The sequence below is a fragment of the Tachysurus vachellii genome, chromosome 5 (genome assembly GCF_030014155.1).
Source record: "Tachysurus vachellii isolate PV-2020 chromosome 5, HZAU_Pvac_v1, whole genome shotgun sequence".
Classification (NCBI taxonomy): Eukaryota; Metazoa; Chordata; class Actinopteri; order Siluriformes; family Bagridae; genus Tachysurus; species Tachysurus vachellii.
The window spans coordinates 1,417,174-1,431,449 of NC_083464.1; the positions used below are offsets into that span (position 1 = coordinate 1,417,174).

Here is a 14,276-nt window from a genome sequence, read left to right on the forward strand (position 1 = left end):
CCATATCTGAAAAATAAAACAATGCTGCATGTAATATTATAGTTTGAAAAAGAAATAAAATAAATAAATTGGCATTATAAAACATTGAAAACAAAGCACATTTTTAAAGGTCCCTACAGATATGTCACATATCCATGTTGTAAAAAGCTTTTTGATTTTGCATATTTTGGGGGCGGGGCTGGGGCACAATCGAAAGGCGAGTCAGTACACCGATTTAAAAGTTTGTTTCACCCTATATATCACCCTAAAGGAGCTGGCCGAGTTTGGTGTAGATAGTTTGAAAGCTTGCCGAGTTATAAACCTCCAAATTTTATAATGGGAGTCTATGGGAAAAAAGGCCATTTTGAGACCCGGTACCGGAAGTACCAGTACTCGGATCGCTTAGAAAAGTAACAGCAACAAACTTCAGACCAGCGTCTACAACATATCCGAATTTGGTGCATGTGGTTCGAAAGCTCTAGGCCGCATTAAATTTTATAAATTTTTGTCTAAGCTTAAATAGAAAAACAGAATGTTGAGAAGCCAACATAATAATATTTATACATGCTCATGATAAGGATTTGCTTTCTTATCTGCTACCACCTTGTGGTCAGTGTTGGTATTGCACATAGCAGCAATAACAGTGTTGCATAAATAAACTAATTACAAAAATCCTACTTGAAGAGTAAACTGTTTTTATTTGTAGTTTATTGAAGTACACAGATCGAAAATGTTAATTATTTTAATCCAAACTCTACTATTCAAATGTTATTAAATAAAAATTAATTATAGATCAGCGACCTATAAAAGAAATTGATTAATTATCATGTAAAGATCATTTTGATAAATAAGTATGTACTGAATTATGTCAGTGTCTCCACAGCTGAGTACATCACGAAGGTATTCAGCTCTTGATCATCTGTTATTCTGGACTTTTCTTCCTGTAAGACACAGCAGTATATTTCAGTATCTGAATCAGGTTGAGACTTTGTGATTTTTCTTTAAGGTTAAACTCACTAAAACAGTTCACATCATGATTATTTGAACAGTTTGATTTGGATGTTTACCTTTTTAACTCTCTCTGCAATGTGAGCTGGAATTGTCACCTCAGTGAAAGTCACTTCCTCAAGTTTCTTTAGGAGCTAAAGACAAGAAATCAGATTCATTGTCTTGAACATGGGAAATGTACAAACTAAACTAAACACCAGAACAGAAAGATGCATTTTCTGACCTTGTTGTTTTTTCTTTTTAGCCAAACCCACACAAATCCTGTTAGTATTAGTAGCAGGAAAACTCCAGCTGATATCAGGACAGGAAGCAGTGAAGGAGAACCATCAGATTTGTCTGTGAATATTATGATATAATCAACAATATATCTGACCAATCAGATCACTCCATCATGAATATTCATTATTCTTTTCTTAACTACAGTAAAGTGATGAGAGTTTAGACTCACTGACGTACCTGAGATGTGAGAACAGAGCTGTGTGATGTTGAGAGAAGTTGTTTTATTGCTGACAGGGTTTGCAGACACACAGATGTAAGTGTTAGTGTCACTGTGTTGTATTTGAAGTGGGAGATTGAGGGGAACACTGAGATCTGTGTTATTGGTGATGGAGATTCTCTCATTCTCTCTGAACCAGAATAACTTCACATCTTCTCCATTGTCCACAGAACACAGGAGGAAACACGACTCTGTGGAAATCACACTTTGGATTCCTCTTTGATTTGTTATTACTGGAGTTGATACTGGAGCTAAAAACACAAACACATTAAATACTTTAGTCACATGAAGCAGAATGAAAGCCACTGTTTAATTCTACTTCTTATCTGCTCAGACATTTAAACAGCAGGTCATCAGCAGAATTCTCACTCAGTGTAGAAGATCCTTTTCCAGGATTATTCCACAGCTGTATTCCCAGTTTATTCCCAGCTGCAGTCGCTCTTTAAATCTCTCACTGATGTCTGTAACAGTTTCTCCTTTAAACACCTGACTGTTCAATATCTTTTCCTTTGCTTTCTCAGGTCCATAAAACCAAACTATATGAGCATCCCTCTGAATCCCAGTTATCCCTGTATGGAGAGTTATAGTGGTTCCTTCCACTTCCTGCAGTGTGACCGTCTCGTCTCCAGCTTCACACAGTAAACCTGCATCACAGCTTCAGCTTCATCATTTCACTCACAAACTATAATGTGATGTGTGATTGTGAAGGAAAAACACAAACTTACAGCACAGCAGGAGAAGAAGAGTCCTGAGAGTCCTGATTTCTGCTACAATATTCAGCAGCATGTTTCTGTTTCTCCTCAAGGTCATTATCAGTGAAGAACGTTGTGTTCAGTGCATTAAATTATAACGTTGTAAAGTTATAAGCCACTTCACAGGCCTTGTGTAAAAGTATGAAGTTATGATTTTACAGTGTAGTCGTCCATCACCACTTCCCCTTTAGTGTGTGAGATGGAGAGCTGAACACTGAGAACAAACCACAAACCTCTACAATAACTAGAACAACTGTCACTGTTTGTTATTTCTGTTCTCTGCTAATAATAATTTTCTGTGTGTTTGGAGGTTGTTCATTAAAAACACATGGACACTGAACACTCGTCAGTATTTATGTGAAACCTTTAGGTACGTTAGCATTAGTTAGTTATGAAGTGGACATTGCTAAAAAGCAGCTTTACAGAAATCCTGATGAAGATATGATTCCTTATGAACATATCAGAGGTGACAGTGGTGAAGGAAAACTCCCTGAGACGACATACGAGTATCAGTGTTTTTATGACTACAGAAGTGTTTTTAACTTTTAATCTTCAGTATAAGGTTTATCAAGTGAAGTACAGCGGTGACTTTGGTATGAACTTTTTCTAATAAGTGCAGACTTTAGTCCAGCAGAATATTTCACTGCTGTACAGTTTATAAAGAAATCAGAAAATCCCACTTTGTTTTTTTCTTTGATTTCTTTTTACTGGAGTTAATACTGGAGCTAAGAAACAAAAACACTTTAATCATCTAAAGCAGAATGAATGTTTTTTCTGATTATGCAACAGAATTTGCTTTCAGAAATTCCAGTGATAAAATCATTTACCTGAATTTTTCCACCAATCATATTCCAAGAACTTTATTCCTCATGACTCCTAGGTGTCTCAGTGTAATTATGAAGTTATGAGACTGAACACAGACATGAAGGAGACATGAAACACTTTTACTCACCATAAATACTGACATTGAAAGTCCTAGATGAGAGATGGTCAGTGATGACTTGTAATAAATAAACTCCAGAATCAGTTCTGCTGATGTTCCTGATGGTTAAAGCTCCACTGATTCGGTCCAGCTGCAGTCGCTCTTTAAATCTCTCACTGATGTCTGTAACAGTTTCTCCTTTAAACACCTGACTGTTCAATATCTTTTCCTTTGCTTTCTCAGGTCCATAAAACCAAACTATATGAGCATCCCTCTGAATCCCAGTTATCCCTGTATGGAGAGTTATAGTGGTTCCTTCCACTTCCTGCAGTGTGACCGTCTCGTCTCCAGCTTCACACAGTAAACCTGCATCACAGCTTCAGCTTCATCATTTCACTCACAAACTATAATGTGATGTGTGATTGTGAAGGAAAAACACAAACTTACAGCACAGCAGGAGAAGAAGAATCCTAAGAGTCCTGATTTCTGCTACAATATTCAGCAGCATGTTTCTGTTTCTCCTCAAGGTCATTATCAGTGAAGAACGTTGTGTTCAGTGCAGTTGTGTTGCTGCTGTTCACAACCTTCCCTTACTGTTAGTTTAGCGTCTTTACTGTCCCACATTCATCAGAGCGCTGGGCGGAAATCCTGTCTCAGTGTGTTCAGTCTCTACACGCTCACTACACACTTTTCTCTCACCAATGGAGATGTGTGATTGATATGAAACGGCATTTTCAGTTCTATTTAGTGGAAATAAGGTTTAAAATTCTCTCTTCTTTGTTTGATTAAATTACATTTACAAGATCTAAGAATTCTAACAAGTTAGAGTGTAATTTCAGTAAAGTTTATTAGAACTGAAGACTGAACTGAGTATAAGTTTGTACACCCTCAGTTAGCCATGATGTCACAGGTTTCATTCTTATATGTGAAATTTTAAATGAGTATAATAAGATTTTATATTATCTACATCTGGAGATTTGTGTCTTTGCCGTAACATTTAGATTTGATGCAGAGTTTAGTAAATTTCACAGGACTTGTGTAAAAGTATGAAGTTATGATTTTACAGTGTAGTCGTCCATCACCACTTCCCCTTTAGTGTGTGAGATGGAGAGCTGAACACTGAGAACAAACCACAAACCTCTACAATAACTAGAACAACTGTCACTGTTTGTTATTAATGTTCTCTGCTAATAATTTTGTGTGTCTTTGGAGGTTGTTCATTAAAAACATGTGTGTTTACATGTGAATCTGTGTCTAATTAACTGATCATTGTTCAGGTAAAAGGAAGGAAAAAACTTCTGGAAGATTCACAAATAAAATGCCTGGATGTCTGATCATGATTTACGTTATGCTCTGCTTCCACCTTGTGGTCAAACTCTGTATCTTACAAAGATGTGGGATTTCGGATCAAAATGCTGTGTGTACAAACATGATTAATAGAAACTGTACCCTAGATGTGAGAAAGGAATATTCCTGGGGTATAAAAAGGACAGCCCTATAATCCAAAGACTATAAATGTGTCTAAACACAGACTAATGAAATTTAATAAGCAGAACACGGCTGAACAACAGACACAAACTGATGATGACGACTTAAAGATCAAGAATACAAAAACAAAAGACCTGATAGAGTGCAGGAGGGCCTGAGATTCATATCCTTCAACAGAAGGGAAGTTATTATAGATGCAGGGCTCTCAAGTGTCACACATTAACGTGACAGTCCATCATTTCTGTCTTTTGTCATGTTCTCCCACCACACATTGTATTTTTCACGCAGAAAAACTGACTATTTATCATATATTTAATAAGCCACAGCACCCAAAATGTATCTGTCCACACCGCTGTCTCTTTCAAAGATGTCAACTAAAAGGCAACTAAGCATTCTGTCATTCGCCATGAGAGGAAAACCCCCTAAAACGGCCAGGTTACAGGATGCTGGACCAGAGAAGGTGGTGAAAAGGGTATTGTTGTGCTTGGGTGGGGGGGGTTGGAGATGTCACTCTTAACTGTCGTCAAAACTTGACACACACACACACACACACACACACACACACACACACACACCATTGTGATGAAGTACACACTGCAAATTACATACATTACAACTTAACTTTTTGAAGCCAAAACATAAGAAGCCACATCCTACACTTTTGATCAACATTTATTGTTATTTAGATAGATAGATAGATAGATAGATAGATAGATAGATAGATAGATAGATAGATACAGTAGATAGATAGATATCTAATCTAATGATTTGTTAGGGAGTTTTATTATTTGTCTAGTTAAACTCTTTCTGTTTAATGTACAGTTTATTCTGTTGTACAGGGAAGGCGTAAACTTACAGTGGTGCAGGTGAAGAGTCCTGAGTTCTGCTGAAATATTAAGTAGTTTCAGAAGCCATAGTAACAGTTTCCCCACTAATTTTTCCTTTGTCCTTTCCGTCAGTATCACTGAAGTATATTATTTACAGTTCACCACTAACTTATATTCTGCGTTTAAAACACGCCACATTTTGTTCCCAGAGCTTTATTTTTGGACAGGATTACTGAAAGCTTTTGAATATGTGCTGCCCCCTGTAGGCACTGTATGGTTTAACATGACCTCAGAGCTTTAGAAGGAGGAAGTACTGTATTTATAGCACAGAGAAGTAATGACTTAATAGTAATCACACTAACTGGTGTCAGCCTGGATCCCATTTTCAGTCTTAGTTTCTTCTTCATATCACTTTAGGAAGATTTATAAAATAAGATATTTAAAATGTCACTCTTACCTGTCTTTAAAACTTGAGAGCCCTGTAGATGATACAGGTGTGTCAAATAAAAGTGAAGTTACACACAAGTTAGTCGTAGCTGAGAATTTTAACAGGAAAGATCCAAAATCAAAATGGTCATGGTCAGGGGCGGTTCTAGACCTTCTTTAGGGTCTCCAGCCCCCTGTCTGTGATCTCAGACACCCTAAAACTTTAAGTATAATTTTTACTTTCAAAAATAAAAACTACGATAAAATGCATGACATGTCGTCAATGGGAAAGAAAATTATTTATCAGTTTGATCCAAGAGCGATTTTTTTTACTTTGCTTTTACGCGCGTGCGTTGTAGTCTTTCAAAAGTGCGTCATCAGCTGTCTGCTTTATCTGAACGGAGAAGCACAGGCATTTGGAGACTTTTAACAACTGTTTTGTGTTCGGATTATGGAGATGGAGGACTCTGTGGAGATGGAGACTGAATCAACGAAAGAAAAGAGGTGTCGTAGGGATCTTCATTCTTATGCCTGTAAAGCGTCTGAAGGGGGTACCTGTAACACCAACCCCAATACTCCAGAGAAACGTCCACCAAAGAAAGTTAAGAATGATGGGGAGAAAGAACCGTCTTTGGCTGAAATGCAAGAGAACATTATCCGCGTTCTGACGGCCAAAATTGATCAAAGAGCTGATCAAATTGATATGGCAGTCAAACAAAACACTCTACAAATCGAAGGACTTAAAAAGTCACTTGAGTACTGCTATCAAGAAATCGCTGATTTAAAGAAGGACAATGCATGTCTCAAAACACAGTGTGTGGAATTTCAAAAAAAGATTCAAGTAATGGAACAGAAGCTGAATGATGCTGAGCGATATAACAGGCGATGGAACTTGCGCCTTTACGGAGTCGTTGAGAAATCAGAGGAAGACGTTAAAGCGGTTGTGAAAGAAATATGCAGAGAGATCCTTCCAGTAGCCGAGTGCACGCTTGTGACGGGTGCCATCGATATAGTCCATAGGATCGGCAAACCTCCAGAGATGAAGAACAACGTCTCATCGCGACCAATCATCATCAGGTTTCTTTCACGGACGGCAAGAGACTTAGTGTGGAGATTTGCCAAAGCTAATGAATATTTACAAAGAAAGCATCTTCGCTTCAAAGAGGACCTGACTGCTGCAGACAAAGAAGCACGTATCAAGTTATGGCCTCTTGTAGAAAATGCACGCAAAGAGGGAAAGAGAGCATACTTTGTAGGTGATAAGGCTTACATAGATAAGAAAGAGGTTCGAGTTAACTAAGGTCTCGTTAACTGGAACATTTTTGATCGGAGAAAGCAAATTTCCTTATTTTCGAGTAAGCAATAGCCTACTTATGTAGGCTATATTGGTAACAAGTTGCAGTTATGTTAAGAATGGCACCTATATAATCTACTTAAAAATGTTTGAAAAAGTGTTCATATGTAACGGTAGATAATCTGCATTTACGCACTGACGGTTACATTTTTATTATATGTTGCAGCGGATTATATAGAAGATATTTATGCAACAACAGCAAGTTAAAGACCCTAGTTTAAGAATTTATTTTTTGTTATAAAAAGGACAAGTGTAAGTTTTCATGTCTATTTCAGTTTTTTCGATTAATGCCAGAGGTTTACGTGATCCTTTGAAAAGGAAATCATTATTTTTGTATTGTAAAGGAAAGGGTGTCGATTTTTATTTCGTTCAAGAAACACATTCTTGTAAGGAAGATGAAAGGTTTTGGAGAAGTCAATGGGGAAATGACATATGGTTTTCTCATTTCAGCACTAGGTCTGCAGGGGTCGCTATACTAAAGGGAAAGTTCAAGGGACAGGTTCTTAGCCACGAAATTGATAGTTTAGGAAGAATGGTAATAATACATGTTAACATTGATCAAACTCATTACACACTTGTAAATTCATATGCCACTAATAATAGACGGCTGAATGAAACGTTTTTCACAAATATCGAAATTAATCTGAAGCAAATTAAAAATAAATTTCCCTTGGCAAAAATTGTATGGGGGGGTGATTTCAATAGTGTATTTGATGAAGTTATGGATCGATGGCCATCGAGAAGCAATGAAACTAGTTGTGAAATTAGGAATGTGTGTGCCCCTATAGGTTTAGTTGACATTTGGCGCCTCAAAAATCCAGACAAGAGAATATATACATGGAGCAACAAAGATTATTCCAAACAGTCACGCATTGATTTTTTCCTAATATCACATGAACTGGATCAGTATGTCCAGACTGTTTCCATAGAGCCGTCAGTTTTAACTGATCATAAGGGTATATCAATTTTGATTAATATGCATGGTCCAGCTGAATTTAAACTAAAAAGGGGTTATTGGAAGTTGAATAAAAAGTTATTAAATGATGATAATTTTAAAACGATGGTATCAAAGTTAATAGATAAGCACTGGTCTCAGGCTAAAATAACGAATGTTTATGGGAAACATTGGGAAATAATGAAATACAAAATTAGGAACTTGGCTATTTCAATGGGTAAGTATATTGCTTCAGTTAAAAGACAAAAAGAATATAGTGTTATAAAAGAAATAATGCACCTGTCTAGTAAACTTAATTTGACTGCACAGGATTTAATGGATATATCAGCATTACAAGTACAATTGGATAGCATTTATCAAGAAAAAGCAGAAGGGGCTTTTATCAGGTCAAGACATAAATGGTTGGAACAGGACGAAAAAAATACTAAGTATTTCTTTAATTTGGAGAAAAGGAATGGTGAATTGACTTCTTTAAGCAAGTTGTTATTTAATAATACAGTTACAGAGGATGGGAATAAGATATCAAAGTTTGTTACTCAATTTTATAAAGACCTGTATACTTCCAAATTTGTGTCTCCTGATCTGAATGACTTTCTGGATAGTGTTAAAGACAAGGCCAAAGTTATTGGTGATGATTTTAAATTGTTTTGTGACGGTAATTTAAGATTAGAGGAAGTTAAAGAGTGTATAGGCAGCCTCAAAGATAATCGTTCTCCAGGTGATGATGGACTTGTTAGTGAGTTCTATAAAATGTTTAGAGATAAATTAGCTCCCTTCTTGTTGGCTGTCTTCATAGAATCTGTTGAAAAGGGGGAGTTGCCCACTTCTTTAAGACAAGGCGTTATTACATTAATTCCAAAACCAGATAAAAATACTTTATATCTAGAAAATTGGAGGCCCATTAGTCTATTAAATAATGATGCCAAACTATTTGCTTTAATTTTTGCCAAAAGACTGAAAATTGGATTGGAAGCTATTATAGATGAGGAACAGACTGGATTTATTCAAGGACGGCACATTAGTAATAATATTAGATTAATCCTAGATATGATAGACTACAATGAATATGTCTTAGATGATAGTTTTATCTTTTTTATTGATTTTCACAAGGCATTTGATACCATAGAGCACAACTTTTTATTTAAAGCAATTGACTTTTTTGGGTTTGGCTGTTATTTTCAAAAAGCTATCAAAACTCTATACAAAGGATGTACCAGTTCTGTGAAATTAGCAAGGGGGACATCTGGAAGATTTGAAATAAATAGAGGGATTAGACAGGGATGTCCGATCTCTCCCTTTTTGTTTTTATTGGCAACACAAATAATGGCTCTTCACATCAAAAAAGGACATTTTCAAGGAATTACAACATTAGGAAAAACATTTAAGCTGTGTCAATTTGCAGATGACACTGCCTTGTTTGTGAAAGATAGGAATGAAATCAGTAAAGCAGTGAAATGCATAAAAGATTTTTCAGGTGTATCAGGACTAAGAATGAATGTGAATAAGTCAGTTCTGTTTCCTCTTAAAGATTGTAATTTACTCAATCTTTGTAATATTCCAATTGCAAATCAAGTAACATTTCTAGGAGTTGTTATATGTAAGGATGAGTATCTGCGTAATAGTTTAAACTTTAATCCAATTATTAACAAAAAAATAAGAAGTTTAATATGTGTTTACAAATGGGATTTGTCAATTCAGGGGTGGGTGCTTTTGTCAAAAGCCGAAGGAATCTCCAGATCAGTATATGTGTCATTATCATTAGACATTCCACCCAAAGTTACCAAACAATTAGATAGAATGCTTTTTGATTTTATTTGGAGAAACAAGCCTCATTATCTGAGAAAAGAAATTTTATGTAATTCCAAAGATCATGGTGGTTTAGAAGTGTTGAGTTATGATGCTTTAAACAAAATATTTAAAATAAATTGGCTTATTCAATATTTAAAAGATAAAGACAGTATTTGGAACTCCTTTCCCAACTATGTATTTAAGCAATTGGGTGACCTCTCATTTTTATTAAAGTGTAATTATTCAATCGACAAAATACCGGTTAAGCTTGCAAAATTTCATAAACAAGCTCTCATGGCATGGACACTGGCCTATAAGCATAACTTTTCACCTAGGAGATATTATATTTGGAACAACAAAGACATCTTATATAAAAATAAATCTCTTTTTTTTGAATACTGGGTTGAAAACAATATTATATTAGTTAGTCAGCTTTTGAATAATGATGGAAATTTATTGACATATAGAGAATTTTTGAATAAATTTAAAATACCAGTTAGACCTAAAGAATTTGCTGTTGTAATGGATGCAATTCCGCAAAAAGTATTGATACTTCTGAGGAATGCATTACAGGAGGAAGATCTAAATTTTACAGACATCAAGGGTACAATATTTATTGGTAATACGAATATTTTACAAAATAGAGTCTCAAATAACTATATTAGGAATTTACTTAATAATATTGTTTATCCTCCAGCTCGTTTTTTCTGGTCTTCTGTGTTTGGGGATGTGAATTGGCGTAAAGCTTGGCGAACGGTGGATAAATTCTACGTTAATAATAAAGTAAAAGAAGTCTCTTTTAAAATAATGCATAGAATATACCCGGTAAAGCATGTGCTGGAACGTTTTAAATTAGATATTGATTACTCCTGTAATTTCTGTAAACGTGAAAAGGAAACCATTTTTCATTTGTTTTTCCATTGCCTACATACAAAAATATTTTGGATTGAGTTGGAGAATTTAATTAAGAAAAAATTGAACATTGAATTACAGTTGAGTGGACTCGATATAATGATACACTTTAATGATCATGGGATTGAAAAAGAGAAGGCATATTTCATACAATTGTTATTATTAATGGGAAAATTTCACATTCATAAAATGAAGTGGTCTGACTCCAAACCAAATTTTTTTTGCTTTATAAATGATTTCAAACTGTATTGTTCTGTTTTGGGTAATTGTCGAAGCAAAAAGGCAATTCGAGCTTATAATATTGTAAGCAGATATGATGTATAGGGTAGCACCCTTTTCCTCTTCCTTTTGTTTGTTATAATTTTGCTCTTGTCCTCTGGCATTGTTGTTTCTTTTATTTTAGTTGCTGTGTATTTGTACTTTAAATAATATATCTCATTGTATTGTTGGTTTATGGCATTAATTAAAAAAAAAAAAAAAAAAAAAAAAAAAAAAGGAGAAGCTCAGGCACGCGCAGTCAGAGCTGGAGGCGTTTATCTGTGTTAATCTACGGAAAGCCGCAAAATGTCTTGGGAATGTTTGTTTATTAATGACTACATTCATTAGACACACTGTTTGTAGAGAATGTACACACATACATGAACTGATCTGATTCAAGACTGACATCATTACATCATGCATAAAATTTTGGTGTCCACTTTTGCCATTTTAAATAATAGCATAACTTTTGGCTTACTATGTAGTCATATAATATATAATAGTTAAATAATAGTTTTAATAATTAAATTCTCACTGAGGACTAAAACCCCCTAAAGATGAAATCCTAGAACCGCCCCTGGTCATGGTCATGTATCCCCATAGATATCTATACATTAGATGTCGCAAAACCGCTGCCATCTTTGTACGGTGCTCCTTTACCTCAAATTCATGCACGATGCCGGACTTCTGTGCTGCATTCGGTTGTTCAAACGAAAGAAATCTAAAAACCAGACAGCAAGGGATTACATTTCACAGGTGAGAATGTGTTTTATGATACTGAATGTTATGACATTATATTTCTTGTTCAGTTTGTTTTAGTCCTTGGTTAACGACCGCAGCTAATCCATGTTAGTTACCCATTAGTTTGTGACAGGAAAACAGACAATGTTTGTAGATTCCGAAGCTCTTAATAAGGACATTAAAAATTGACCCATGCTTTTTTTGCTTAAAGGTGAAAAGACCCAACTTTATGTATGTTCTGTAAGATTCTCTTATCTGTCAAACATATTTTATTAGATTGTCCTGGACTTAACACAAGCAGAATGATCTTTTATCAACTTACTTCACTTAAAGACATATTTAATGACATTATGCCTAAAAAGGTTTTGGATTTTTTTTATCGTTTGTTAATTAAAATAAAAAAATTGTATAATATGACTTGCTGTTTATATTTGTTCTGTTTTTATTGCATTTATATGATATTTGTGTTTTTGTAATTGAATTTTACCATGAAAATAGCTTTTGATTGCTGACATGGTATTAAATAAAATAATCTGAATCTGAATCTGTTTGTAGATTCCCAAGTGATAAACAGAGACGAGTTTCAGTTGCAGCACTAAACACTCTTTTTAATGGTTAACTCAGCTGACAGTCCTGGGAGGATGTCACCAGTTAGGTTGGCAGTTCAACCTCAAAGTCAAACTTTGTGGTTATTTTTTTTTGGTTTATGTGACTTTAGTACATACTTATTTAATGTTGCAAAAGTATTGCAGGAAAAGAATAAATAAAAGATTGAACAAATCGACGGGAGATCAGGGCTTTCTCTTCACTAGCTCCAAAACTGTGGAATTCATTACCAACTGAGAGAAGACAAGCAACATCTCTTGGCACTTTTAAATCTCTGCTTAAAACTTATTTTTTTAGGGTAGCTTTTAATTTGACTAATTGTAATTTTACATCATGCTTATTTTATTGTCTATTTTTGTTGCTTTAATTTTAATCTTTATATTATGTGTATTTTTGTTGCTTTTATTTTGCTTTTGTAAAGCGCTTTGAGATGTTCTTTTAAAGGCGCTATAGAAAATAAAGGTTATTATTAATGTGCTTGCAAAGCACATTATTGTTCTCTTGCATACTTCTTCTTCTTCTTCATCCGGACACTTCGGCGCGTAACTTTTCCTGCAGCTTTTGTCCTAGACCCCTGAATGAGGTGTCAAATCGACCGGCTCGTTGAGGACAGGTGTGCTATGACTTTTATAAGCGATCGGAATTCCGGAATTCCCGGTACAGAAGCTCGAAGCGGTGTTTTAGAAAAGATACAGAATATTCACCACAACATTTTCCCAATATGTTGCCTAGAAACCTTTTTTTTTTTTTTAATGTATGTGTTAGGAATATATTTTGCCAAGTTAGTTTTATACACAACTACACAAAACATTTGCCGTTCAATCTTGACATCAAGACTGAATGAGCTGCAGAGATTTGGCAATTTAAAACACCCCAACCTGATGTTTTCCCATAGATTTGAATGGGGAATTCTTAAAATTCTTTTGTTCTCTCTGTAGATGTAAAGCACACTCTCAATACATGTAACTATCAACTCCACACTATCAATCCAATTGTAGTGAATATACAGATTCAATTATTAGGGGACTTTTATTCTGACATGGGCGCCGCCATTTTGTTTTGCTCCGACACGTGCGCGGAAAAAATGTATGTAGAAGAAGGAAAAAAGGAGAAGAGCAGGGGTGAGCTTATGAAGATTATTTGCAGTTTATGCAGAGTTATGCAGTTTATTTTGAACTTCTTAATCAGCATAGGAAGTTACATTTAGATGACATGCATCACGTATGACATGCATCAAAGCTACCTGACGTGCTTTCGAGTCTCCGTTCGTCTTAACGAGCCTGTTATTGTTTGCAACGTAGCAAGTTTTTCTGTTGTGCTCATGAATGAGGCTGGACAACAGGCCTGTTAAGGTCATTTGAGTTATTCGGTGTGGAAGTTGAATACCCCCGTGTTTTTGGGTTCTTTTTGTGATTTACATCCAGATTTTTGTAGTTCAAACGAACTCAAGGCGTAGTGGATGCTGTTGCGGGACTATTGGCTGATTCGTGGGATGGCATCGTGTGTTCGTTGTTTTCTCTAATTGATCACCGTTGGACAGGATTGTGGCCTCGTCGGGTCGTGCTGTGTCTTTCAGGATCACGAGGGCAATCGTTGGGGATCAAAGAGCTAAAGAAACGGTACCCTGCCTATCCGGACACCCTTCAGCGCTCCGTCCAGGACCCAAGGGTGGTGATGTACAATAATTTGTTCGTTTTTCCTTGAAGGTTGATAAGCAAGTTACCTTTTCTTTTCAACAAGTATCAGAACAGAACTGTGCTTTAA

At 35.5% G+C, this 14,276-nt stretch overlaps 1 protein-coding gene across 3 annotated transcripts; it reads right to left on the bottom strand.

The window, feature by feature from the left end:
• Positions 1-766: 766 nt before the first annotated feature.
• Positions 767-5,657, bottom strand: LOC132845482 (natural killer cell receptor 2B4-like). 3 transcript variants are annotated; one of them, XM_060869473.1, is made up of 7 exons: positions 5,502-5,657; positions 3,605-4,276; positions 3,188-3,523; positions 1,444-1,734; positions 1,211-1,323; positions 1,047-1,121; positions 767-920 (listed from the first exon to the last, which is right to left on the bottom strand). In XM_060869473.1, the coding sequence occupies exons 2-7, from the start codon at positions 3,687-3,689 to the stop codon at positions 843-845; spliced, it is 978 nt and encodes a 325-aa protein (XP_060725456.1). In that variant the 5' UTR covers positions 3,690-4,276; positions 5,502-5,657; the 3' UTR covers positions 767-842. The 3 variants fall into 3 exon arrangements, 2 of the variants coding, with proteins under 2 accessions (XP_060725456.1, XP_060725455.1); XM_060869472.1 differs by lacking the exon at positions 5,502-5,657 and having other exon boundaries at positions 3,605-5,138; XR_009648433.1 differs by lacking the exons at positions 767-920; positions 1,047-1,121; positions 1,211-1,323; ... (1 more) ...; positions 3,605-4,276; positions 5,502-5,657 and adding exons at positions 1,853-2,127; positions 2,209-3,090 and having other exon boundaries at positions 1,609-1,734.
• Positions 5,658-14,276: the final 8,619 nt, after the last annotated feature.

What these genes read in the sequence shown, in the direction of transcription:
- LOC132845482 (XM_060869473.1), bottom strand. Translation starts at nt 3,689, where the DNA reads ATGACCTTGAGGAGAAACAGAAACATGCTGCTGAATATTGTAGCAGAA. An exon ending in TCTTCTTCTCCTGCTGTGCT is followed by an intron (nt 3,524 to 3,604) that starts GTAAGTTTGTGT and finishes GCTGTGATGCAG; the next exon opens with GTTTACTGTGTGAAGCTGGA. An exon ending in GCTCTGTTCTCACATCTCAG is followed by an intron (nt 1,324 to 1,443) that starts GTACGTCAGTGA and finishes TAATATTCACAG; the next exon opens with ACAAATCTGATGGTTCTCCT.